The sequence below is a fragment of the Chenopodium album genome, chromosome 3, assembly GCF_948465745.1.
Source record: "Chenopodium album chromosome 3, dcCheAlbu1.1, whole genome shotgun sequence".
NCBI lineage: Eukaryota > Viridiplantae > Streptophyta > Magnoliopsida > Caryophyllales > Amaranthaceae > Chenopodium > Chenopodium album.
In genome coordinates, this window is record NC_137836.1 from 63,772,067 (window position 1) to 63,798,380 (window position 26,314).

The window sequence follows — 26,314 nt, forward strand, 5'->3', positions numbered from 1 at the left end:
AAGTCGTGAGTGTGGGAATCGCGATAAGGCCGGGATTTATGTGTTTTATACTACTTTCATTTAATAATTATTATGTGATTATTTACTTTCTTTTATTAGATGGTACGAGTACTTAAAACTGCAAGAAAGTCGAGTGCTACGAAGAGTACATATTTATTACCTGATTCTCCTTACGGGATTCGTATGAATTATAATGAAAATATTCGACATTACGCGTACCGCTTAAATCTCTGCATTGAGCACTTTCATTACAATATACTTGGGGGCCAATCTATTTATCTCACTCCAGAGAGGCGATCTCAAATCCTTCTACACACGTTAATTGGGAAGGGACCCTATTCTCAACTTACAAAAAAGTATGTTGACTTATACATCAATGGTAAACCGAATGATAAGTATTATTATGATGAACAATGGATCCGTACTGTGGACTACCTTGAGAAGGCAATGATGGAAGCCAAGCGAGACTTTGACTATAACCTGGATGATGTGGAGGAGGATGAGCCCGAGGAAGGTGAAGCTCGTGAGAGTCAAGGGGAAAATAGTAATTGAATTATTTATTTATTTTTTTAAAGCTACGTTTAGTTTATTTGGTTAAAATTTTTATATATTAGTTTTAAAAATAAAAGCTAGTTTCTTATGACTAGAAACTATAGTTTTGGTTTATTTGTAACTAGTAGTTTATTGAGCTATTTAGTACTAGTATTTTATTTCAAAGACGATTTTCATTCTCTTCTGGTTTTGCAATAAAATAATTTTGATTAATATATTTATACCTTGCTATTTTATGATTATTAATAAATATCAATTCATTTTTTTTTCTATCTATTGTATTTATATAGGACAAAGCTCTGATGTTCTTATGCTTAATTTAGTCAAGACTAGTAATGACTTGGTCGGGTGATAGTGAAATCGCAAAGCAATGCGCGAATTTATAGTCTAATGCTAAGTTGATGCATTATTTGGTTTGGAATTTGGCCGACTCTTTGAATGCTATTAAGATTTAATAAATCGCTTAATTCTTGTCTCTATATGTGCTGATGTGTTACATGAAAGCATGTCGTGGTTGATGATTTAATTGCAATTCACACGATCTAAATATGTCGTGTTAAAATGTGTATGGTGGTAACACCAGTGTTGAAATTGTGCAGACTGTGTATGCAAAATTACCACGTTTACACCAAGTCTCGTTGGAGAAGAATTGCACAAATGGCCGAGACTTCTGAACAACTTGCTGCTAGGTTAAGAGCTCTTGAGCAAATGAACCAGAACCTTGGAAGGTTGTTGCAAAACCAGCTGAATAACAACAACAACCACAACAATAATGACAATGACCCTCAAGCTGCTATGGCTAAGAAACTTGCTGCATTGAAACCTCCGCTATTTATGGGGAAGGAAGATCCCATGTTGGTTGAGAACTGGGTACGTGACTTTGACAAGATTTTCACTGCTGCTGGTACCCCTGATGCTCAGAAGGTGGATCAAGCCACATTCTATTTACGTGAGGCTGCTGATATTTGGTGGGAAAATGAAGGAGCCACCATAAGAGCTCAAAAGAATTTTAACTGGGAGGCTTTTAAGACAGCAATCAGGGATCGTTTCTTTCCTGAGCATATCAAGAGGCAAAAATACAGTGAGTTTAGTAGGTTTAACCAAATAGCTGGTATAAGTGTGCAGGAGTATGCTGAGAAATTTAATGAGTACGCAAGGTTTTGTCGTAATGTAGTGCCTGATGAGAGATCCAAGGCTCAGTAGTTTGAAGATGGACTGACTTTTAGGATCCAAAAGAAGGTGATCGGGGCTGGTACTTGACAGGGTAAAGTCGTATCCCCTAATCAAAAATAATTACCTAAATCTCTAACTAAATTAGATAGGGAAGTAGGGTCGAACTCCACAGGGAAACAGGTCTTTTTAATTCTAATTAATTATTATAATCTAAATTATCTAAGTAACCAATATTTTTAGGTATGAATTCTATACTACGAAGAATAAGTTTAGGGAGAAAAGAAACAATAATAGAGAAGCCTAGGTCACAGGTTCACCAATAATTAATATTCCGGGATAGAACGAAGTAATTAATAATTAACAATGCGCAAATAACATGATTAACAGGCTCTCGCAATTTATTAATCAACATAGATCTAACAGGCTCTCGCAATTTACTAGATCTAAGTTCCTATTGAAAATAGCCTTTAATATTAAATTAACATCTGCTCGATTCATCAATTCAATATTGCTAAACATTCACAATCAAATTACATCTGCTCGATTCATAATCTAATTGCAAAGAATTAAAACAATTCAATAAGAAATTATCATGCAATATCAATAATTAATAATAACAAACTATCCCTTCATATTAATTATGGATCCCCATAAACCCTAGAATGAAACTACTCACAAATCATCATAACTAAGCCAATCAAGTAACTAATTAAAAGCATAATCAAGAAAGCAATTAAAATAGCTGAGATTAAAAGGGAAGAAATTGTACCAAAAATAAATCTGGAATTAAAGGAAGTATTAAGAACAAAAGTTTAGAGAGAATTTAAGAGAGAGAAAAATACTAAGTAGAGAGAGAAAGTCTAAGAAAGAAGGTCAACTAAAAATTCCGTACAAAAACGTATTTAAACGTTTTCTAAAACAAGAATTAAAACTAAACTTAATCAGGTCCTCCAGAAATGCGCGCCCGATCGGGCGCGCCTTTTTCTTCGCGTTCTTCCCAAGCAGCATCGCCCGATCGTGCTAGATGCTCGCACGATCGGGCGCGCCTTAGCATGCAGCCCTATGGTTTATCGCGCCCGATCGGGCGAAAGGTTGCCCGATCGGGTCTTTGCTCCTCTTTAGGCTTGGACTTCGATTGGGCTAGATTTCTCGGCCCAATCTGGGTTTCCTCTCGGGTCTCGAATACTTGGTCCAAATGCCTCGGGATCCCAATTATCGAGCCCTTAATCACCGGCTCTCACCGATCCTGGGCTCCAAAAGTGGTCGCGTCTTTCTAGCTTCCGTAGTTGCTCTAAAATATCCCGGGAAAATACTCCAAAAACATAAATCTCTGCAAAAGTCAACCAAATCTACGAAAACACAAGAAAGCACCAATTAGTAATAAAAGTGGCTCTAAAGAGCCAAAAACACTACTAATAACGACCAAGGGACGGGGGTAAAACACTATATAAAATGGACATATCAAACTCCCCCAAGCCAAACCTTTGCTTGTCCCTAAGCAAAGAGCTCATTAATGAACATATAAAACATACTTCACCCCAATAATCAAATCAAAAACCAACGATTCAAGGTAAATCTAATGAACACGCTTCAACATCAATCAATCTTATTCATCTAATCACCCTTCCTCCCCAACAATTGTCAAGTAGAGCAAACCACAAGAGCATATAGAATTCGAGACTAGTGCTCACATACTCAACTCTCATTTATGTGGCGAGTAAAGAATGTACTCGATCGCTCTCCAACCAACCCCTTTAATGTGAACAATGCCCTCCCAACTCACACTCTCGTGTGTATAAAAACATTGAACGCTCATCCTACTACTCGACTCGAAATATGACAAGTCATAACTTGCATTGATAAACAACACTTTCACATTTACATAACTTCTATGCACAAGGTCGGAAGGTCTTTAAAGCTTGTAATGTAAGGCTAGGGTAAAGGTAGGATAGATTTGGGATTATGTGAGAGAAAAGCTATGCATTAAGGGAGCCAAAACCTAATAAACCCATGATCAAAATAATGATGATCATACATCTCCATAAACATAACCAACTCCAACAAAAACCACCAAATACAAATCTAATCATCATAAACAATCCCAACACTTACAATAATCACTCATAAAAATATGATAATGTAGAACTTTGAGTGAAAAACAAACTTTGAACTCATTCTTTATTTCTTTTTTTTTCAAACTTGAATTTTTTCTTTTTTTTTTTTCTCTAGAACAACCTTCAAATAGAACATTTGAGCATTAATTTTTTTTTCTTTTGCTCTTTTTTTTTCTTTTTAACTCATATTGGAATTTTCAAATTTGAAACACAACATCAATATTTTCCAATCAAAAATCAAAGAACAATCACTCTTCTTTTATTCCCACATTGTGCAAACAATGTGCACACCACAACTCCCTCACCTCACCAACTAATAGCTCCCCCAAGCCAAGCTTGGGACTAGTAACCAATGGGGCTCATATAGGCTTGTAATGTGGCTAAATAAACAATAAAAGGGCACAAGCAACAACATGGGTAACAAGAAGGGAACAAATGTATCTAAATACTCTGAAGGCTACCTAAAAGAATGAACGCCTTCGTCCTCCTCATGTGCATAATAAAAAGTCATGAAACACTAGTCATAGTTGCAAATCAATACTCAAATTCATTGACATACCAGGAACTATGGAACTATCACACATTTCCTAACCAAATCAACTAGTCAAGCACTATATTCACAAGTAGTTGGGCAAAATTGACTCATGTTTAGGAATCCAAGCAATTAAACTTCAAATCATAACCAACAAATCCACAATGCTCATTATCAATAACCAAGAATCAAAACAAATTTTTCTCAAGTACGGGGCACAGGGAAGTATGATTCATAATTCATTGGAACGTATTTTTGAATTCTTTATTTTTGAATTTTTTTTTTTGTATTTTTCATATATAAGAAAGCAATAAAAACTAACCTAGAAAGCAAGAAATCTAACCTAACAAAACACACCAAAAATAAAAGAAAAGAGGAAAAGAAAAATACCAAACAAAAATCTCCCCCAAACCAGAATCAGACAATGTCCTCATTGGCTCGGAAACTAGCCCAGCATAGCTAGTCCTCATCATCATCCATACTCTCATATCCGCCTCCATGACTCGAACCGGCACCACCTTGGCTTGGTCCAGCACCACCATAACCCGAACCACCTGCAAAGTAGTTAGGGTCCACATTCCCACCCATACCCCCAAAAGGAGCATCACCCCCATATCCGTGGACCGAAGAGTAGTCCACATAAGTACCATACGCACCGGGGTGAGAATACCCTCCTTGGGGGTATTGGAACCAATCGGGAGTAAGTGAATCGGGGAGGAATAGCCCCCCGACGGGCGTAATCATCATACATGGGATAAAGGCCCCTCCCTAGGTTCCTCTGTATGTAACCAACCCGCCCATCTAAGATGCTTAACCTAGAGTCTAGGTTTTGCATCATACCCTCAACTCTCCCTTGCCCCGTCTCGATGCGGTCTAATTGGCTCCTAAAAGCATAAGGGGCATTGGGGTCGATGTTGTAATCGACCGAGGAAGTGGGCATGCCATATGTGAAGGGTGGAGGTGGTTGGTAGTGTGGTAAATGGTGAGTGGGGGAATGGTCTAGGGGGGAATGGTGGGGTTGTGGTGAAGGGTGAGGTGGTTGAACCTCACCTTGACCATTTATCTCGAAAGTATAAGAAGGCTTCCCCTTCTCAAATTTGGTCAAGGCGGGGTTGGGTAAGGTAAAGGCTTGGTCCCTCCTACCCGATTGTCGGTGGACTATCCACCAAGTATCACTCCCCACAGGTTGCACCCAGTTCAAACTCCCTAAATAGGGTAGGTCCATGAGGTTTGATCCTACAACTTTGCTATGCCCATCCGGGTTCCAACCTAGGTGTTTCCTAGCAATGTGGGTCACTAACCCCCCAAAATAAATAGGTGCCCTAGACCTACTAGCCTCGGCCGCATTGGCCGCCCTTTGGAAGTGATTGGCTATCCTATGGGGTATGTTCAATTTTTCAGCGGTAGGAATTACATAGGATGCCAAAAGTTCCAATTCATCTCTCCTAACATTTGCCGGTTCATGCCTCCCAAAAATAGTGAGGCCGGCAAATCTTTGCCAAAGTTTTGGGACGGGATGTTGAATCCACGTCCCTTTGGCATGCTGGAGGTTAACTAAATCCTCCCCAGTTAGCCTCTTATAGACCACGGCGGTGTGGTCTTGAGAGGGTTCAATTGGTTTATCCGATTTTAAATCAAACAACTTTCCAAATTCTTTAAGAGTTAATCTCACATCGTTGTTTAATAATCGGAATTGTACATGAGTAATTAGTGCATTCATTTTAATAACATTAAAACTTGAAATAAATTCCAATGTTAAGTAGTCATATGTATCATGGCACATTTGAAAGAAACCACTCATGCCTATACCTTTGAACAATTTTTCCAAATATTTATCTACGCCTAACCTAACTAGTGTGGGATGATGAATAAAACGGGTAGAGATTACCTGACGATCGATGAGGTTTAGCATCCTAACCCGTTGCTCCTCCGAGGTAATGACAACCTCCTCCCATCCCGGAATTTGAAGATCCGGGTTGACCGTTGGTTGTGGTGCCCTCGAACTCTCACCCCTTTGGGTCCTTGAACGTTTTGAGGCCATTATATGAGAAAAAATTTGATGCTTGGAGCTTTCTCTCTCTAGGGGTTTGAAGGAAGTATGAGAGAAAGTAGGATAAAATAGGTGGGAAATGTGGAGGAAGATGTGAGGATTAATAACATGTAAAAAAATTTAGGTTTTAATGGATGAATTTGAGGAGATCTTGAAAAAGAAGTGAGTTTGAAGGTGTAAAAATGGAGGTTTTAGAGAGAGAAAGTAATGGAAAGAAGATGAAGTAAGAAGAAAATGAGGAAAGAAGGAAGAAGAAAATTATAAGGGACGGCCAAAATAGGCGCGCGCGATCGGGCGAGCCCCGCCCGATCGGGCGGATCATTTGAATTTCCAGAATTCAAGTTGCGCGCCCGATCGGGCGAGCTCCGCCCGATCGGGCGCGAACACAAACGAAAAATTCGCCCTATGACTCGCCCGATCGGGCGAGCTTCGCCCAATCTATCTTTTTCTCCACTCGATTTGCACCCGATCGGGCGCCCTCGCCCAATCCGGCGAAATTTCCTCGAGTTTCTGACTCTCTTTACGCGCCCGATCGGGCAAACTCGCTCGATTGGGCGAAGTTTGCTCGACTGTTCAGCTCGCCTTGCGCGCCCGATCGGGCTGAATTAAGGCTGGAATTTGCCTTTGCTTTCGCGCCCGATCGGGCGAGCTCCGCCCGATCGGGCCCGTGCCCGGTCAGATTTCCTTAGCTTTTCTTCGTCTTCAAATTTTTCTATGTCTTTCGACCTCTTAAACCTATACCTGTTCAAAAACACTTATAAACGGTAAAATTTCACTCTCCTCGCCTCTCAAAATAAAAATTAAAGAAAAGGAGAAATAGTACAGAAAGCAAGAAATACGGGTTGCCTCCCGCAAAGCGCTGGTTTATCTAGGTCCCGCACGACCGTCTTACCAAGTACAATATCTAGGACCCTTGGCCTAACGCTTGATCGGCTGGTTTCTCACCCGGTCTAGCGGTGTTCAGGCTGCAATTCAGCTTTCTGACATACCCTGTGGGACGCCAAACCACCTTATCTGGTGGGTCTTCTTTGACTTTGATTGGGGGATCTTCAATGCTACGCACTAAAAATCCTTCTTTGATCGAGTGTTACTTCAAATTGTCATTGCGTTCAACATTTGCAACTCGATCTGGCGGAACACTTACCGTAGGCTCAATTCGCACAACTTGCTTTAACGGTTCCACCTTTTCATCCTCAAAACTAAGACCAACATTGTAAAGTGCTCTTTCTATTGCATCGATTTCCTTCTTCCATTTGTCTATCTCATCTGAAAAGGATGCAACACAAGATACCGCCTCCAAGGGATCTTTTTCAAGAGCTTAGGGCTTGTTAGAATAATTTACAACCACATTAACACTGAAACATTTCTCCTCGGTCATGGAGCTTTTAGCTTAGGGGCATTATTCAGATTAAAAATAACTTTATCATCCCCTACTGATAGTGTTAACTTACCACTTCTTACATCTATTACTGCTCCTGCAGTGTTAAGGAATAGTCTACCCAAAATAATTTGGGTTTGCATATCCTTAGACATATCAAGAACAACAAAATCTACAGGTATATAAAATTTACCTACTCTAACGGGGACATCCTCTAAAACACCTAAGGGGTATTTGAAAGAACGGTCGGCCATTTGTAGAGTTATATTGGTAGCTTTTAATTTACCCATATTCAACTTAGAACACACATATAATGTCATGACGCTAACACTAGCACCCAAATCACATAATGCATTATCAATCAAGAGATTGCCAATATGACAAGGGATAGAAAAACTACCCGGATCTTTTAATTTAGGTGAAGACTTATTTTGAAGTACGGCACTACACTCTGCAGTGAAAGCTATTGTCTCTACCTCACTAATAGACCTTTTTCTCGTCAATATTTCTTTCATAAATTTTGCATAAGAGGGGATTTGTGTTATCAATTCAGTAAAGGGAATTGTTACCTTCAAATCTTTTACCACCTTCAGGAACTTACCAAACTGCTTATCCAAGTTTATCTTCAATTGACGATTTGGGAAAGGAAGTTTGATAATTGGCTTTGGAGCATTCTTATTCTTGTCTGGAGTAGCCACCTTCTCTGGAGTTTTACCCTGCAATGTAGAATTAGATATGTTAGTATTATCCTTTAGCCCTGCAGGGCTATCAACTACATTGTTTGGTTTAATGGAATCAAGATTAGCATTATTTGATAAAACAGGTTCATCAACTCTGGGCATAGGGGGCCCTTTATAGTTTGAACCACTCCGTAGAGTAATTGCAAATGCTTGATCCGTAGGCCTAGTCGGCTGTGCCGGCAGAGCTCCCTGTTGGCGGGCTTGTAGAGTAGCGGAGAGTTGCGCAATTTGATTATCTACAATTTTATTATGCGCTAGAATTTGATCAATTGTCGCATCTCTACTCTCCATGTGCTTTTGCATATTGACCAACATTGCTCTAATTTCCGCCAGAGAAGGGTCGGAAGATGAGGGGGTTTGTTGTGGTTGGTTCTTCTGGCTAGCATTGGGATGATAATATTTCTGCTGCTGTGGTGCCTGTGGTTCTTGTGGTGGTGGATTTTGAACATTAGTGCTCCGGTAGGAAAGGTACGGATGATTCCGATACCCAGGATTGTAGGTGTTGGAGTATGGGTTATTCTGCATATAAGCTTGGAATACATTAACTTGCTCCACGGAACTCCTGCAATCTTGCTCCCAATGACCTACAATACCACAATTTTCACAGAAAGCCTCATTAGAATTATTATTAATCGCAGAAACATTAGCTACATTAGCAGTGCTCAGGTTATCTATTTTTTGGCAAATAGAGGTTAGTTGAGCTTGCAAAAAGGATACAGAGTCGACACTATGCTTCCCCTTGTTAGCAAATCCTCTGGGATTCCCATATTGGGAATTGTGTATCGCCATATCTTCAATAACCTGACCTGCATCATCAACATTAAGATTCATAAATCTCCCACTAGCTGCAGAGTCTAAAATTATTCTAGAGGAATTTCCAATGCTGTTATAAAAGGCTTGGATTAACTGCCATTGCGCTAAATTATGGTGAGGTCATTCTCTTTGTAAGTCCTTGAACCTCTCCCAAGCCTCATATAAAGACTCATCGGCTTCTTGGGAAAAGTTCTGAATCGCACTCCGTAGTACTGCTGTTCTCTCTGCAGGATAATACTTGTTATAGAAATTCAAAACAAGAGTTTCCAAGTCAGTTATACCAAGTGTAGTTCTATTTAAGCCATTAAACCATAATTTAGCTTTTCCAGTTAAAGAGAAGGGAAAGAGAATCTCCCTGATTTGGTCTTGAGTGACCCCGGCTTGCCTGATGGTGTTGCAATATTGACAATAGTCGGCAATGTGAAGATTCAGGTCTTCACCCTTGGCTCCACTGAATTTCTTCCTCTCTATCATCGTTATAAATTGAGGTTTAATTTCAAATTGAACCCCATCAAGAGCCGGAGTAGGGGTGAGATGTGGAAAATCCGTAAGCTTTGGTTGTGAATAATCAATAAGATTCTTTGGAGCCGTCATCTCTGATTCTGCGTCTGATGATACCTCTAAATCGCTGGAATCAGTTGGAGGGTCGCGGTGATTATTGTTATTATCACCAGAATCCGCCAGGATTTGCTTGTAGAGATTTTTCTGTCTATGGAAGGAACGTTCGATCTCAGGATCGAATGGGATATAACCTGATCTGGAACACCTGGGCATAAACAAAAACTAGAAGCAAATATGAGATTTGTCTCAGAGAACTAACGCTCTCTGAGACAAAGAGGGAAATAATCTAGACTACAAAAACAATCAGAAATAAAAAATAAAACCGTTTCCCCGACAACGGCGCCAAATTTTGACAAGGTAAAGTCGTATCCCCTAATCAAAAATAATTACCTAAATCTCTAACTAAAGTAGATAGGGAAGTAGGGTCGAACTCCACAGGGAAACAGGTCTTTTTAATTCTAATTAATTTTTATAATCTAAATTATCTAAGTAACCAATATTTTTAGGTAAGAATTCTATACTACGAAGAATAAGTTTAGGGAGAAAAGAAACAATAATAGAGAAGCCTAGGGTCACAGGTTCACCAATAATTAATATTCCGGGATAGAACGAAGTAATTAATAATTAACAATGCGCAAATAACATGATTAACAGGCTCTCACAATTTATTAATCAACATAGATCTAACAGGCTCTCGCAATTTACTAGATCTAAGTTCCTATTGAAAATAGCCTTTAATATTAAATTAACATCTGCTCGATTCATCAATTCAATATTGCTAAACATTCACAATCAAATTACATCTGCTCGATTCATAATCTAATTGCAAAGAATTAAAACAATTCAATAAGAAATTATCATGCAATATCAATAATTAATAATAACAAACTATCCCTTCATATTAATTATGGATCCCCATAAACCCTAGAATGAAACTACTCACAAATCATCATAACTAAGCCAATCAAGTAAATAATTAAAATCATAATCAAGAAAGCAATTAAAATAGCTGAGATTAAAAGGGAAGAAATTGTACCAAAAATAAATCTGGAATTAAAGGAAGTATTAAGAACAAAAGTTTAGAGAGAATTTAAGAGAGAGAAAAATACTAAGTAGAGAGAGAAAGTCTAAGAAAGAAGGTCAACTAAAAAGAAGGTGATCGGGGCTGGTACTGCTGCTACTTATAAAGAGGCCTATGATAGAGCTTGTAATATTGAGAGGATTTCCAAACGTGAGCAGGAGGTCAAGGATAGGCATAAGAGGAAAGGGAATGGTGAGAGTTCATCGAACCCTCAAGGTTATGACAAGAGACCACGCCTAGGGGGTAATAGCAATGGGAATGGTGGAAATGGTCAGCAGGGAGGCCGTAACAACAACAATCAAAGCAATAATCACCGGGGCCAAGGGCAACAAAATGAGCAAGGATCTCGCAACCGACCATGTTGTAAATGTGACAAGAGCCATCCAGGACGCAATTACAATGGAGATTTGCTTACTTGCTTTGAATGTGGGGAGGTTGGTCACAAGAAATTTGAGTGCCCAAAGAAGCAGAATGACAATAATCAAGCTCAGAATGGGCAAGGTAACAACAATGGCAATAAGGGAGGTGGTTATGGGAGGAACTCAAACTACAACAACCACTTCAACAACAACAATTATCAGGGCCAAAATGGCAATTCTCAAGGAAGGAATGGCCAAAGCAACAACAATGGCGGAGGAAGCAACCACAATGGCTATGGTAGGACCAGTAATGGAAGAATCTATGTCATGAACCAAAGCGAGATTGACTCTAATGCCGATGTTGTGACGGGTACTTTTCTCGTGAACTCAAAACCAGCTTACTTACTTTTTGATTCTGGGGCATCTCATTCTTTTGTAGTCACTTCTTTCGTGAATAAACATGCTTTAAAACCTTCATCTTTGTGTCAAACCAATATAACAATTCCGTCAGGGGAGGTAGTTCCTTGTAGATCCCTATACCAAGACATTCCAGTTAACATTGCTGGAACTGAGTTGCTTGCAAACCTTATTCAGTTTGACTTAACTGACTTTGATTTGATATTGGGGATGGATTGGCTTAGCAAATATAAGGCTAGAATTGAGTGTCATACCCAAAAGATGTCTCTTAGGGGGCCAAAGGGGAATAGAATCTCTTACCAGGGGGGTTGTGTCAAAACCAGGGATCAGTATTGTGTCAGCCATGACTTTTCATTCTTATATCCGAAAGGGCTACCCTATTTATTTATGCCATGTGCAAGATGTGAGTGTAGAAGAGAAATCCATAGAAAACATTCCAGTGGTGAGAGAATTCTAAGATGTGTTTCCAGATGAAATTCCAGGGATGCCGCCGGTTAGGGAGATGGATTTCAAAATAGACTTAGTGCCTAGGACTGGAGCTATTTCTAAAGCACCATATAGAATGGCACCAGCAGAGATGAAAGAGTTGAAGGTACAGTTGGAGGAGTTGCTGGAGAAGGGTTATATAAGGTCAAGTGTGTCACCTTGGGGAGCACCGGTTTTGTTTGTGAGAAAGAAGGACGGATCCTTAAGGTTGTGTATTGACTACCGAGAGTTGAATAATGACACTATAAAGAACAAATATCCATTGCCTAGGATCGAGGACTTGTTTGATCAGCTTAAAGGTGCTGGGATATTCTCAAAAATTGACTTGAGGACAGGATACCATCAGTTGAGGATTGCTGAGGAAGATATACCAAAGACAGCGTTTCGCACGAGATACGGACATTATGAGTTTGCTGTTATGCCTTTTGGACTCACTAATGCGCCGGCAGCTTTTATGGATCTCATGAATAGAACTTTTCATCCATATTTGGATAAGTTTGTGGTGGTGTTCATAGGTGATATTTTAGTGTACTCGAGGGATAGAGAAGAGCACGAAGAACATCTAAGAAAAGTGTTGGAGATTCTTAGAGAGAAGAAGTTATATGCCAAATTTTCAAAATGTGAATTTTGGCTAGAGAAGGTAGCATTTCTAGGCCATGTGATCTCAAAGGAAGGAGTTGCGGTGGACCCATCCAAGATTCGGGCAGTTTCTGATTGGCCAAGACTCAAAAGTGTGACCGAAGTGAGAATTTTCTTAGGGCTTGCTGGATACTATAGGAGATTTGTACAAGACTTTTCGAGGATAGCTAAACCCTTGACAAATTCGATGAGAAAACTACTAAGTTTCAGTGGGACGAGAGGTGTGAGCAATCTTTTCAAGAATTGAAGCGAAGACTCACCTCAGCACCAGTCTTAACCTTACCATCAGGGACTGGGGGGTTTGAAATCTATATTGACGCATCTAAGAATGGCTTTGGGTGTGTACTTATGAAACATGGGAAGGTTATAGCTTATGCATCAAGGCAGCTCAAGCAACATGAACAGAATTACCCTACTCATGATTTGGAGCTAGGAGCTGTAGTGTTTGCTCTCAAGATCTGGAGACACTACTTGTATGGTGTGAGGTGTAAGGTGTATACGGACCATAAGAGTCGTAAATACATATTCACAAACTCATTTGAACATGAGGCAAAGGAGATGGCTTGAGGTGCTAACCGATTACAACCCAGACATTCTATATCACGAAGGAAAGGCGAACAAGGTAGCTGATGCTGTGAGTAGGAAGACAAGTCACACAGTGAACTTGATGATTTTAGCCAAGGAACTTTGTGAAGAATTTAGGAAGTTGAACTTGGAGGTTGTAGAGTATGGTCAGGTGAACGCTCAGTTGAATGCAATGTCAGTCAAACCTACCATATATGATGAGATTCGTGAGAAGCAAATGTTAGATGAGTGGTTGACCAAGGTGAGGAAGATGAAAGAAGAAGGAGCGACAACTGAGTTTGATGTAGATGATAGTGGAACAGTGAAATACAAAGGGAGATGGTGTATTCCTAAAAATGAAGATCTCAAAAGGAAGATTTTAGAAGAATCTCACAACACCTCGTACTCTGTACACCCAGGAGGAGATAAGCTCTATAAGGATCTTAAGAAACATTTTTGGTGGCCAAACATGAAGCGTGAGGTAGCCGAGTTTGTGGCAAGGTGTCTTACATGTCAGAAAGTGAAGATACAATATATGAGACCTGGAGGGAAGCTGCAATCCTTAGATGTGCCAGGATGGAAGTGGGAGTCTATCTCTATGGATTTTGTGATTGGATTACCACTTACAAGGGCAGCAAAGAATGCTATTTGGGTCATAGTTGATCGTTTAACGAAAACAGCAAGATTCATAGCAATAAAGGATACTTGGAATGTGAATCAGTTGGCAGCTGCCTATGTGAAAGAAATTGTGAGGCTACATGGAGTTTTTAAAGATATTATTTCAGACAGAGATCCAAGATTTTTATCAAAGTTCTGGGAAATGTTTCAGCAAGCATTTGGCACTATCCTGAAGTTTAGTACAGCGTTTCACCCTGCTATAGATGGATAGAAAAAAAGAACAATTCAGACCTTGTAGGACATGTTGAGAGCTTGTGTGATGGACTTTGGTGGATCATGGGACGAAAGATTACCTATGATTGAATTTTCATACAATAATAGCCATCATGCGAGTATAGGAATGACACCTTATGAAGCGTTGTATGGGAGAAAATGTAAGAGTCCCTTGTGTTGGAGCGATATCAGTGAGTCTTTGACTTTGGGGCCAGAAATGATTGAAGAAACAACGAAGCAAGTTAGGCTTATCCAGGCAAACATGAAGGCAGCTCAAGATCGACAAAAGTCATATGCAGACCAGAATAGGAAAATAGTGGAATTTGAAGTTGGGGAAAAGGCTTTACTTAAGGTTTCACCTACCAAGGGAGTCATGCGGTTTGGTAGAAAAGGGAAGTTGAGTCCTAGATACATTGGCCTGTATGAAGTATTGAAGAGAGTTGGAGAGGTAGCATATCAACTAGCCTTACCCATGGAGTTAGCCAATGTTCATAATGTTTTTCATGTTTCCCAACTCCGAAAGTATGTTCATGACCCTGCCCATGTTATCCAACCCGAGACTATTGAGCTAGATGAGACCTTAACTTTCGAAGAACGCCCTGTGAAAATTCTCAACACCAAAACGAGAAGTACCCGAAATAAGGCGGTAAAGTTAGTTAAAGTGTTATGGTCTAATCAGAATTCTGAAGAAGCGACTTGGGAAGCGGAACATGATATGAAGAAGCGCTACCCATAACTTTTTGAGCAGGTACGCTGAGTTTCGAGGTCGAAACTGTTAAAGGGGGGTAGAATGTAATACTAACTTATCTTTTATCGTCCTGTGAGCCTTTTTGAGAGCTAACTTTAAAGTTCGAGGACGAACTTTCGTTTTAAGGGGGAGTAGATGTAATAACCCAAATTTTGGAGTATTAATTTTGGAGTATTTTTAGTCAACGATTTCTTTTCAAAAATAAATAAATAAACTTTAAAACTATTTATTATTATTTTCAAATTGTAAAAATTATTATTATTATTATTTTCGGATTTGATAAAAAAAAATAAAAAAAAAAAAACTGATTTTGGATAACATACAGAGATTAGTATGAAAGCTGATAAAAAGGAATTTTGAAAATCTGTTTATTGAGTTTATGTAACAAACTCAAGATAAGTTTGACCCTTATCTTATGAAATTTCTCGAATGCGAAACAACTCAAATTATATAAAGCCCCCTTAACCTCAAATTTCAATACCGTACTTTCAATCTTTTCTCAGGTAAACTATCTCTTCTATAAAAAAAAAAAATAAAGGAATTTCGTTTTAGTGGAATTTGGGATTTGGGTTAGTGGAAATTTGGGGATTTTGGTGATGATGATGGACGAATAATGATAGTGAATGGTGATGATGATAATGGTGGAGATGATGATGATATAATACGATCCATCTAACTCTATAATTAGTTGTTTATATTTTGTTTTTGGGGTGTCTAGATTATGGGTTGTGATAAATTAATCACACCCTCAATTTTTTTATATATATAGTCGTATAATTATCTAACTTAGAATCGTTTATTTGTAGACGGAGGCTACTAAGTGAAAGTTACGGAGGTTAATTACCTTGAGTTTTTACGCACGATCAAGGTAATTTTCAATGTCCATCATCTTTAGAATCCCGTTAGGAAATTGTTTTGAAATATTATGTGTCAAATACGTGCTTATGTAATATATGTGATGAGTGTGTTATCGTATGATATTATGGAATCATATGTTATTTATGAGTTTTCTATTTTGTGTACTAGTATATGTAATTTCGAAAAAATATGATTATTTGTTAGCGTATGAGTTTTTTTTTTAATATAATCTTGGGTATTAGATGATTGATTATACGTGATTGATGGTCTATATGTCATGTAGGATGATTATGGTCTAATAATACTGAAATTGAAGTATTGTTACTTGAAATTAAATTGATTTGTGCAATACTTGTGTATAGTGTAATTGGATGATATAATCTAATAAAATGTACAGTGAAATTTAATTTAAGAAGGGAAATGAAACCCGAAAGGGTGAAGAATAGGTAGCCCACTAGTAGTTATGGTTGCTACTAGTTGGTTTAAATTATTGTATATTGTTGTTAGTCTTCCTCCTAATCACTAGGTATTAGTGAGGGATGTGCACACTAGGGACATTTTGTTTATTTTATGGCCAATTGGGGTTACGCGCGACCCTCTGTAAAGTAGGTGGTGACAAGGACTAGTCCCGGCTTACTGGTTTTCTCTTTCCTTTTCTTAAATAAAGTAATAATATGTTATGTGACTATTTGAACTTGGTTGAGTATTAAAATATTTATGAGACTATATTATGTATAAAATGTTTTGAACTAAAATTATTTATTTTACGGGATGGAGTTGGAATTACTCAGTTTATCTGATTTTTGGGAGTTTTCTCTCTTTTCTTGTTTCTGATTTATTTTGCAGGTTGGTAAAGAAGGTACTCGGTTACGTGTGAGGAGACGTTAGAATAATCATGTAGCTAAGACAATTTAGTTTATTCCCGAATTTAATTATTTCCTCTCAATTATTGGTTTCAAATAATTGCAGTTTTGATGCAATGACTATTTTATTTTGCCACAACTTAGACCACTTAGTTTATTTAAATATTATGTTATTTTTGCTTTGCATTTATTTTCTATGGAAAATAAGTGTAGCAGTAACACTCCCAGAGTTCGATGGTTGGGTTTTTGAAAGTTAAAGGTTACTCTAGCTTATTGTTTTAAAGACTCGAATTTTGGGGGTGTTACATCTCGTTCAAAGAAGGTGGTTTTTTTTTTTCAACTTAATTTTGTGAATCATAATTTTTCAAAAATCATGTAATACTTGTTTAATGATTTTCGTGAATACTTAATTTAAGGTTGTGGCATTGAGAGAGAAGATAACCACAAACATTAAGGACACGACATGTGTCTCTTCAGTACCAATGGCTAATCAAATTAAGATGCATCTTCAAGACACCGAGAGACAACACATAGATCAAGGGTTACAAGGGAGAGATTCAACGCAAAGAAAAATCCAATTGGGCAAGTCTACTACACAGAAAAAATCAGCAGTCCATAATTAGCAAGAGAAAGAGGTTGAGATTGGGAATGGTGCCCAAACTAAGACAGGGCAGAGTAAGGCAATGGTTGCCCCTGGTTCACTCGGTGCTTATAGGAAAATGCAAACACAGTTGCTAGAAAAAGAGAGGAGAGCCAAATAAAGTGATTTATTACTACGACGACAACTACGACCTATTAACATGACTAGTTCACAGCCTGTTAACATGGCTAGTTCACAAGTGCATTTGGGGAGTTCACAAGCACAAAGTTTTTCACAACCACAAAGATTTGGACATGACTTACAAGAAGATTATGAGAATCATATGGGCTTAAATGAACGCATTTTGGAATAATATGAAGATGAAGAAGATGATTTTAGTAAGGATTTGAGTACTCTTACCCCTGAGGAGCTAGGAATAATACAAGATGTACCACTAATGAATCAAGAGAACGAAAGTGAACAAATAGGTAATGATCACTATCATTCCGTTTTAAATATTTTAAGATAGATATGTTAAGAGCCATATATGATTTTAATGACTTTGTAGAGTTAATATTCATGTAGCACTTCTAAAAAGTAAGCAAACCAGAGGACCAACTATGTGTAAAGATGTCCATGAATGGACATTAGAGGAGCGTAAGCCTATTGTTCTTAATGAAATGGGAAAGCCTATTGGTCCTGATGATAAGACTGTGAATACATTTACAAGATTCTTAGGCACTTTAGCTCGTAATTCTTTTCTAGCGCCGTTGAACAAGATTAGTTGGCATTATGTTCTAGACAAGGAACAAATTTGGAGTTACGTTAAGGTATGCACTTTTTTTTTTTTAACGAATTCAAAAGCTGGCATAATTTATTGCTCCCTAATTTTGTTGTTTAATATTTTACTTAATACAGAAGAAATACATTATCTCGAAAAATGGGAAAGATTGTGTTTTGTCATCTATGGGAAGGCTTTGGCGTAGATATAAATGTAGTGTAAAGGCAACACACTTTAGTCCGTACGATAATGATGGTGATAGGTTGGCAAATCCACCTAATACAATTCCAGAAGCACATTTCAAAGAGTTGCTAGAATTTTGGAATTTGGAACCAGTCCAGGTAAAGTTATGTTGTTTGTTTCCATTTATATTACAATTGCTTATTTCCCTCTCAAATTGAAATGTGTTAAACTATAAACCGTGTGTTATGCATGCATGGAGGAAGACAGCAAAAAGAAAAGGGAAATAAGTATAGATAAAAAAGATAGGCACACTATGGGTCCTATGACTTTCGCGAGGAAACAACATAAATTGGTATGTTTTTATACCATTCTTCCTTCTTTATCTTTCTCACTATGATCATGTAAACAATATTTATTCAATTCTTATTTGGATGTGTTTTTTTATTTTAGCAACAACTAGATGTTGAAAACAAGCCACCATCCTTAGCACTCATGTACAAAGAAAATCGTAAAAGGAAAGCAGACAATAAATACAAAACATCTTATGAACCCACCCAAAGTAACATCGTAAGTCCTGTTGTATGCATATTTTTTTGAATATGATTATTTGTCTAAAATTAGTTGTTTAATTGTTATATTTCCATTATAGGACAAGAGGAGGAAGTACAAATTCAAAATGAAATTGATGGAGATGTTGCATACTATGAAGTAATGAATAAACCAAATAACTTTGGCCATAGAAAAAAGCAACCGAGATTATGTTCACTAAGGGGAAAGAGCAACAATCCAATAATTCCCGATGAGTTCTTAAAGCCCTATAAACACCAAAGTGTGAAAGAAATTGTAGCAGAATTAATGAAGACGCCCAAGCAAATTGATCCTGAAGTGTTGAATACTTTGACATGATCACTTGAAAATGTGTCATCCAATCCAGAACTTACAGATCATATTCCCATTGTACACTCTAATGAGCAACAGCGAAATGAGGTAATGGTTAATGTATAATATTTTTAAAAGCACTAACTCTTATTATTGAATTATTTCATCTTTGTTCTAGTTGTTTGATACATGATGCTTTCACACATAGGATCAAATGGATGAAGATGAAGAATAGGGATAGCAACTGATGATCTACAAGAACTTAATTTTACCGCTTTTTTGTTGCTGCTACCGCTGTTTTGCTGATGTTTTGCTGCTGTTTTTTTTATGTTACTGCTGTTTTTTGCTGCTACTGTTGTCTATGTTGCTGACTCTTGCTCATTCGGTTTGCTGCCACTGCTTTTCTACTACTGGTTGTTGCCAACTGATGTCTACTACTGCTAGTTGCTGCCAACTAATGTCTGCTACTGCTGGAAGCTTCCACTATTGTCTGTTGTTGCTAGTTGCCGCTAAAGACTGCTGATGGCAGCCTCTGTTACTACATCTGTCGTTCTGCTAGCTAGTTGTGTAGGTGCTGCTATACGTTGTTATTATTAATGTTTTATATGATTATCATTGTCTTTTTTGAAATTTGGAAGTTTTTTTGTTTTTCCTTACTTTTTCCAAGCTAGAGATAGAACTTAATATTCTTTGTGTTTGGATTATTATATTGTTTGGCCAAACATTAAAATTGGTGTTTATGGTTTTTTTTTTTGTGAGAATTATGAAAGTATTTCAATCCAAATTGTTTTCTATCATGTGTTGATTACTTATTCATATAGTTGTTGTACATATAATTTTTTTTCTTCTTATATTTAAAAAAAATATAGTAAATAATAATAATAATAATAATAATAATAATAATAATAATAATAATAATAATAATAATAATAATAATAATAATAATAATAATAATAATAATAATAATAATAATAATAATAATAATAACAAATGTTACTGAGAGTGAGGAATAGCTCAAGTGGTTAGAGCTTCCCTCCCGATTCCAGGAGATCCTGGGATCGATTCTCACCCCCACCCTTGTGGCTCTCTAAACACCAAAAAAATAACAAATGTTACTTATTAATCTATAAAGTGTTACATTACTTTGCAAAAAGTGATACATAATGTCGAATAAAGTGCTACTATATGTCGTAACATGATTGAAAAATGTTACGTAATAATCAACAAAGTGTTATGTAAGTTCGAAAAAGTGATACATAATGTCGGATAAAGTGATACTATATGATTGAAAAATGTTACTAAAGATAAGTAAGTGTTACATAAGAAATAAATAGTAACACTTTAAAAATGATACTAATCATGTTAAAGTGATACATAAAAGGGTTTATAATAACACTTTTGAAAGTGTTACCTAATGTTACCCAAAGTGTTACATTAGACCTTAGGTAACACGGGCGGATGTATCACCCAATAAAGTGTTACCTATTGTCTATAATAACACTTTTACCACTTTGTGTAACACTTTTAGGGTGTTACTTAAGGTTAATTATGTATAGTGATATGCTAAGTAGGATAAGTGCAAGATAATTAAACTCAATTTATTAGCAAACATGCTTTTGAAATCAATTCCATCCTTTCCAATAATTAAACCAATAATTCCAACTGAAAATTCCAAAACCAATTTCAATAACCAATATCAATAGTCAATTCAATAAGACCAATTTCTCAATAAAATCTAATTCCTTTAAAACCAATTCCTCACCCAAGTGTGCACACCCCCCAAGCTAGTCTCCTTATATTACAAGGCTATCCTTGAGGATAGACCCGGTCATACAATTCCAGGGCCTTATCAATAAACCAAATCCGCATAGTGGGATTACCAACATGCTTGTAAAGCATTAATAATAATAATTCAATAAATACTCTTTAAATCCAATAATTTCAACTTTTAAAAATAATAATTTAAACTCCATTTTATTTAGTTCCACACGCTTTCAAAATCAAACCTTTTAAACATGAATAATAATTTTAGTTATTTAAAACATGATATAAAATCAATACTCAAATTTAATTATTAAAGCCAATTATTTAAACATACTTTTATTTCATAAATCATAATTCAATTCAATATAATTTAATTCAATCATCATAAAATCATTCAAACATACTTATTCATACCAATCACTTTCAAGGTATCTAGCCACCTAACATACCTTGATCCTTGATTAGCAAAATCACACAAAAGGAACCTCAAGAATCTTGATCGAACACACCCTACAAATAAATATAACCTTAATCAATATAAGGTTAACAAATAATCACAATAACTAAATTTAAAACCTCCCAACTATATGTACATGAACCTTTTAAATTAATTTCTCATAAACATCATTAAAAATATGATTTTATTTAAATAAAACTAGTTATAATAATTTTTATAAATCTCCCATAATACTAATAATTAATTGAATAAGAGAAAATAAGAAGAAAAGATAAGAAACCAAGAAGAAGAGAAAGAGGAGGTGGCGGCAAGGGGACTGTCGGCGGCAGCAGGTGGTGCCGGAGGTGGAGGGCGGCTGCAGGTGGCGCCGGAGAGGTGGTGGTGCACGGTGGAGGTGGTGCGCAAGGAGGAGCAAAGAGAAAGAAATAAGAAAAGAATTTAAGAGAGGTATAAGAGAGAATTATGAGAATTAGAGTGAGAGTTTGATCATGAATTGAAGGGGTATTTATAGGCTAGAATGAGCATGAATTATGGTAGGAAAATGTATGAAGAATTATGGCAAGTAAGGTTTATGGAATTACTTGGAGAAGTGAATGAAAGAAATATGGAAAGTTTCGATATTAAGGTTATTATGTGTAATAAATTAAAATATGGAAGGTATGTTTGTCATGAAAATAATATGGAAATTGGAATTACTTGGGGAATAATTAAGAGGAATAAAAGGTAGGAGAATAGGATGATCAAGTATTAAGAAGATGGAAAAATAGAATTAAGGAAAACAATAGATTTTTGGGAGATAATTAAAAATACAATTTACCAAAATAGATTCCCCCAAAATAATTCAAGAGGGCCGAAAATCTTTCCCCTAGTAGTATTTAGGAAGATTTTTGCTCGGTTTAAGGAATAAAAATAATTGTGTAAATAATATAAAATAATTAATTAATTAATTAAATACCAATTATTCACCTATAAATAACTAAGAAAATCATATTTTCTACACATAGAAAATTTGAATTTCCTAGCTAAATAGGGAATTTTTGGCCATTTAATATAATTAATAAAATATAATTTTGCTTTAATTAAAATATCTTAAATATATAAATAATCCGGTTTTTAACATAAGATAAATGGATTATAAATCTTATCTAAAATAATAATTAGATTTCAAAATACTTTTGGCGCCAAAATTCAAATATCATTTTCCAAGTAACAAATTTATTAAAATTCCTTTTAAATAAAATAATTCCTAATTAATTAATTAGAAAATACGTATGAAAATACAGGGTATTATAGTTGAACTATTTATTTTAATCATGTTTTTGAAGACTTGTATTAATATTAAAGCTTTATTTTTATAATCATATTAGGCGCCAATAATTAATGCATTATAATTTGGATTTTCTTATCGGATCCAAATAATTGAACTTTAATACGGATTGGATTGGGAGAAAAATTCGGAGTAGATCGGATTGGGAATTTGATAATCGAATAGTATTTTAGATTGGATTGGATTGAATTTAGACTAAATCCAAACCGAAAACCGAACGAACACCCCTAACTTCAGGTGTTAACACCTTATTCATAACTCCTAACATGTAACAAAGCAAACGACATAATAGTCTCAACTTGCTATGCAAAAAGATTAGCATACCCCTTTTGAAATGCTTTGCTAGTATATCAATATGAGAGGCTTGCATATTCCATAAAAATGACCAAGCCCATCCAACATTTATGCACATTGTGCCTCTAGGTGTAGCAGACCTAGGCCTTATTCTTTTGAGCTACTCTACTTTGATAAGTTCTGCTCTATTATGTTGAAATCTGCTCTATTTTAATTTGTTCTGCTTAAAAATAATTAATAATAATAATAAATGTTTAATAATAATAATTAATAATATTTAAAAATAATAATAATAATTGTAAAAACCTGATTGTGTCTCCCCAAAAACCAAACCCAGTGATGAATAATTTTCACGTCATTTGATTATCGAATGAGGTGAAATATGAAAGAGTCTCGTGATGCAACTGTGTTTTAAAAAAAAAATACTTCTTTCTGTTTTCAAAAATATTTCTTTTTTTGTGCCTTATTTATGGGAAATGTCCTTCCTAATTTAGTTTGGTCCATTATATGGGTATAATAATAGTGTAGTTGGATAGGGCTTGAAAGGAGTTTTCCAATAATATATTAAAAGCCCAATTCCGATGAATAATGAGGGACGTATGGCTAAAATATTAAATTGGGCCAAAAAGGGTTTTATATGGCCCAATGATCAAGTGGAGGGCCCATTAATAATCGTTCCTAAATTTATTAGGAATTGCTTTAATTTTCTAGAATAATCTAGAAGGTTTTTTAAATTCTAATGGAGTTAGGATTAATAATAATTTTTATTATTATTATTTTTAGAAAAGATAAGGAATTTAATTTGAAATAAAACAAGTGTTTTAGATGATAAAACTGATTTTAAATTAAGATAATTACGAAGTCTAATTAACTAATTATATTAGGAAAAGGACTCCGTACATGACTTTTATCCTGATCAATCCATCGCGTTGCGGAGAGCCTTTTGCGCCGCGATAGGCTCTGTTATACTTCGAGTAGGATTCTGACTTTTTCGAAGCATTTCGGATGTTTTCTCTATAAATAGGGTCTTTTCCCCTCGTTTTTAATCATCAACAATCATCTAATTCTAATTCTCTTCTCTCTTCAAAGCTAGAAGCTTGTTATTTCTTCCTCTTTCTAAACTTGCCTTTTCAAATACAATACCGCATTCACGAGACTTAGGCACACCTAGACAAGCTTGAAGTTGCCTTTACCCTAGATGTAAAAGGTTGACAAGTTCTAAGGGTTTGGTCCCAAATCCCTATTTCAATTATTTAAATTAATTGTTTTATTTAATATTTTCCTTGAAGTTACTATCGTGTGTATTGTTTTGATAGAAAGAGATACGTGGAAACAAAGTAAGTAGTTTTATTGTTATATATCTATAGGAAGCATGCTTAAATTATATTAATTCCTAGTATATTATCATGATAGGATGCTTTTATTAATTCTTAGTATCATGTTAGGATGCTTTTATTAATTCCTAATATCATGTTAGGATGTTATTTATTGCTTTCTAGTATCATGTTTAGGTTGCTTTCTATTTTCTTCTATCATGTTAGTATCATGTTAGGGCTAAAGTTTTGATTTTCAATGTTTAATGACATGCTATGATTTTTTATTAATCATGTTAGTATCGTGCCTAGGATCTTGCTAATATTATTATGCTTTGATGAGGATATTATTATGATGATTGTTGTTATTATGTTGCTTGATATTATTGTTATTGCTTGATCATGCCCTCTCTCGTAGGTTTAAATGGAATTTGTGTTGTAATCACGCTTAATAAGATAATTAACAATTTTGTTTAGGCTAATATGATTTTAATTCAAGTGATTGTCAATAATAAATTTGTTTCTGCATTAATATTCAACTAACATAGATTAAACAGGTTTAGGATTAATATATTGATTGCATGTTAGTCAGAAAGCGCACATGAATTTGAGAAGAATAAAGTAGAAGCCTATTTAGGGCAGGTTCAATCTCTTTTAGGTTTGATTTGTGCCTTCATCCCTGAATATCAGTCATGGTTCCAGACGACTATGGAGTTAGCAATCTCTTGGATCGTGAAAGGAAGTAACATTCACCCTGTGAACAGTTTACAAGTTCCTATAACTTATCGGCGACTCTTTTGCTCTAGCTTCCTTCCCTTTGAGTGCCACCATACTTAAGTGTATGATCACAGTGGAGCTTATGTGTGGGATGCTTGAAATATTTCCTACAATAATAATAATTAACATTTAATAATAAAAATAATTATACACTATAATAATAATAATTCATTTTAAATATTAATAACTAATATTTAACGATGATAATAATAATAAATATTTAATAATAATAATAACAATAATTAATATTCAATAATAATAAATATGATTTTATATTTAATAGTAATATATAATATTAATATTTCACATTTAATAATAATTATAATTTGTATTTATAATAATATTATCAATTATTTATTAAAATTTAATAAAATAATAATTAACATTTAATAATAATAGTACAAAGTAATAATTAATATTAATAATAATAACTAATATTTAAATATAATAATAATAATAATAATAATAATAATAAAAAATAATAATAATAATAGTAAAAATAATATTGAATAATAATAATAATAATAAAATAAATAAAATAATAATAATTTATTAACTATTACTAAAATAGAAATTTGCTGACATCATACACCCCCTCTCTATCCTAAGTGCCGCTTCCACATTTAAAAAATTTCCGCCATTTTGTTGTATCATGCCATCAAAATTTTATTATTTTTAAAAATTTTTTTTTATAAAAAACTACAAGTATTGTACTCCCTCCGTTCATTTTTACTTGACCCGTATTGACTTTTACAGTATTCACCACCCCTCCTTTGACCGTGTTTTGTGAATAATATGTAAGGAAAAACATATTTATGTTGGATCATTTTGAATTCGTCTCAATAAGTACTATTATAATATATAACTTTTATATTTTTTTAATTATAGAGAATTAAAGTTACTAACCGTTAAAGTTTTGCATTGGCAAACGTGATAAAAGAAACAGGTCAAGTAAAAAAGAACAGAGGAAGTATTAGATAACTAGGTTAGAATCCGTGCGATGCACGGTTTATATAAAACCTATTTTTAATTTGTGCATTTTAAAAATAAATCGCTATTATACATGAATATATATAAGAATTACGTATATTTTGTAATTTTTTTTTTTTTAATTTTCATCACAATTATGATATGGTATCA

At 35.4% G+C, this 26,314-nt stretch overlaps 1 protein-coding gene and 1 non-coding gene across 2 annotated transcripts; both read left to right on the forward strand.

The window, feature by feature from the left end:
* The first annotated feature begins 1,113 nt into the window (after window positions 1–1,113).
* On the forward strand, window positions 1,114–13,142 carry LOC145625203 (uncharacterized). The gene is made up of 3 exons (XM_081678278.1): window positions 1,114–1,751; window positions 11,116–12,173; window positions 12,241–13,142. Exons 1-3 carry the CDS (start codon window positions 1,114–1,116, stop codon window positions 13,140–13,142), a joined length of 2,598 nt encoding a protein of 865 aa, XP_081534404.1.
* LOC145625834 (small nucleolar RNA R71) lies at window positions 9,459–9,565 on the forward strand. The gene has a single exon (XR_014110735.1). It is a non-coding gene; the product is annotated as a small nucleolar RNA R71 (small nucleolar RNA).
* Window positions 13,143–26,314: the final 13,172 nt, after the last annotated feature.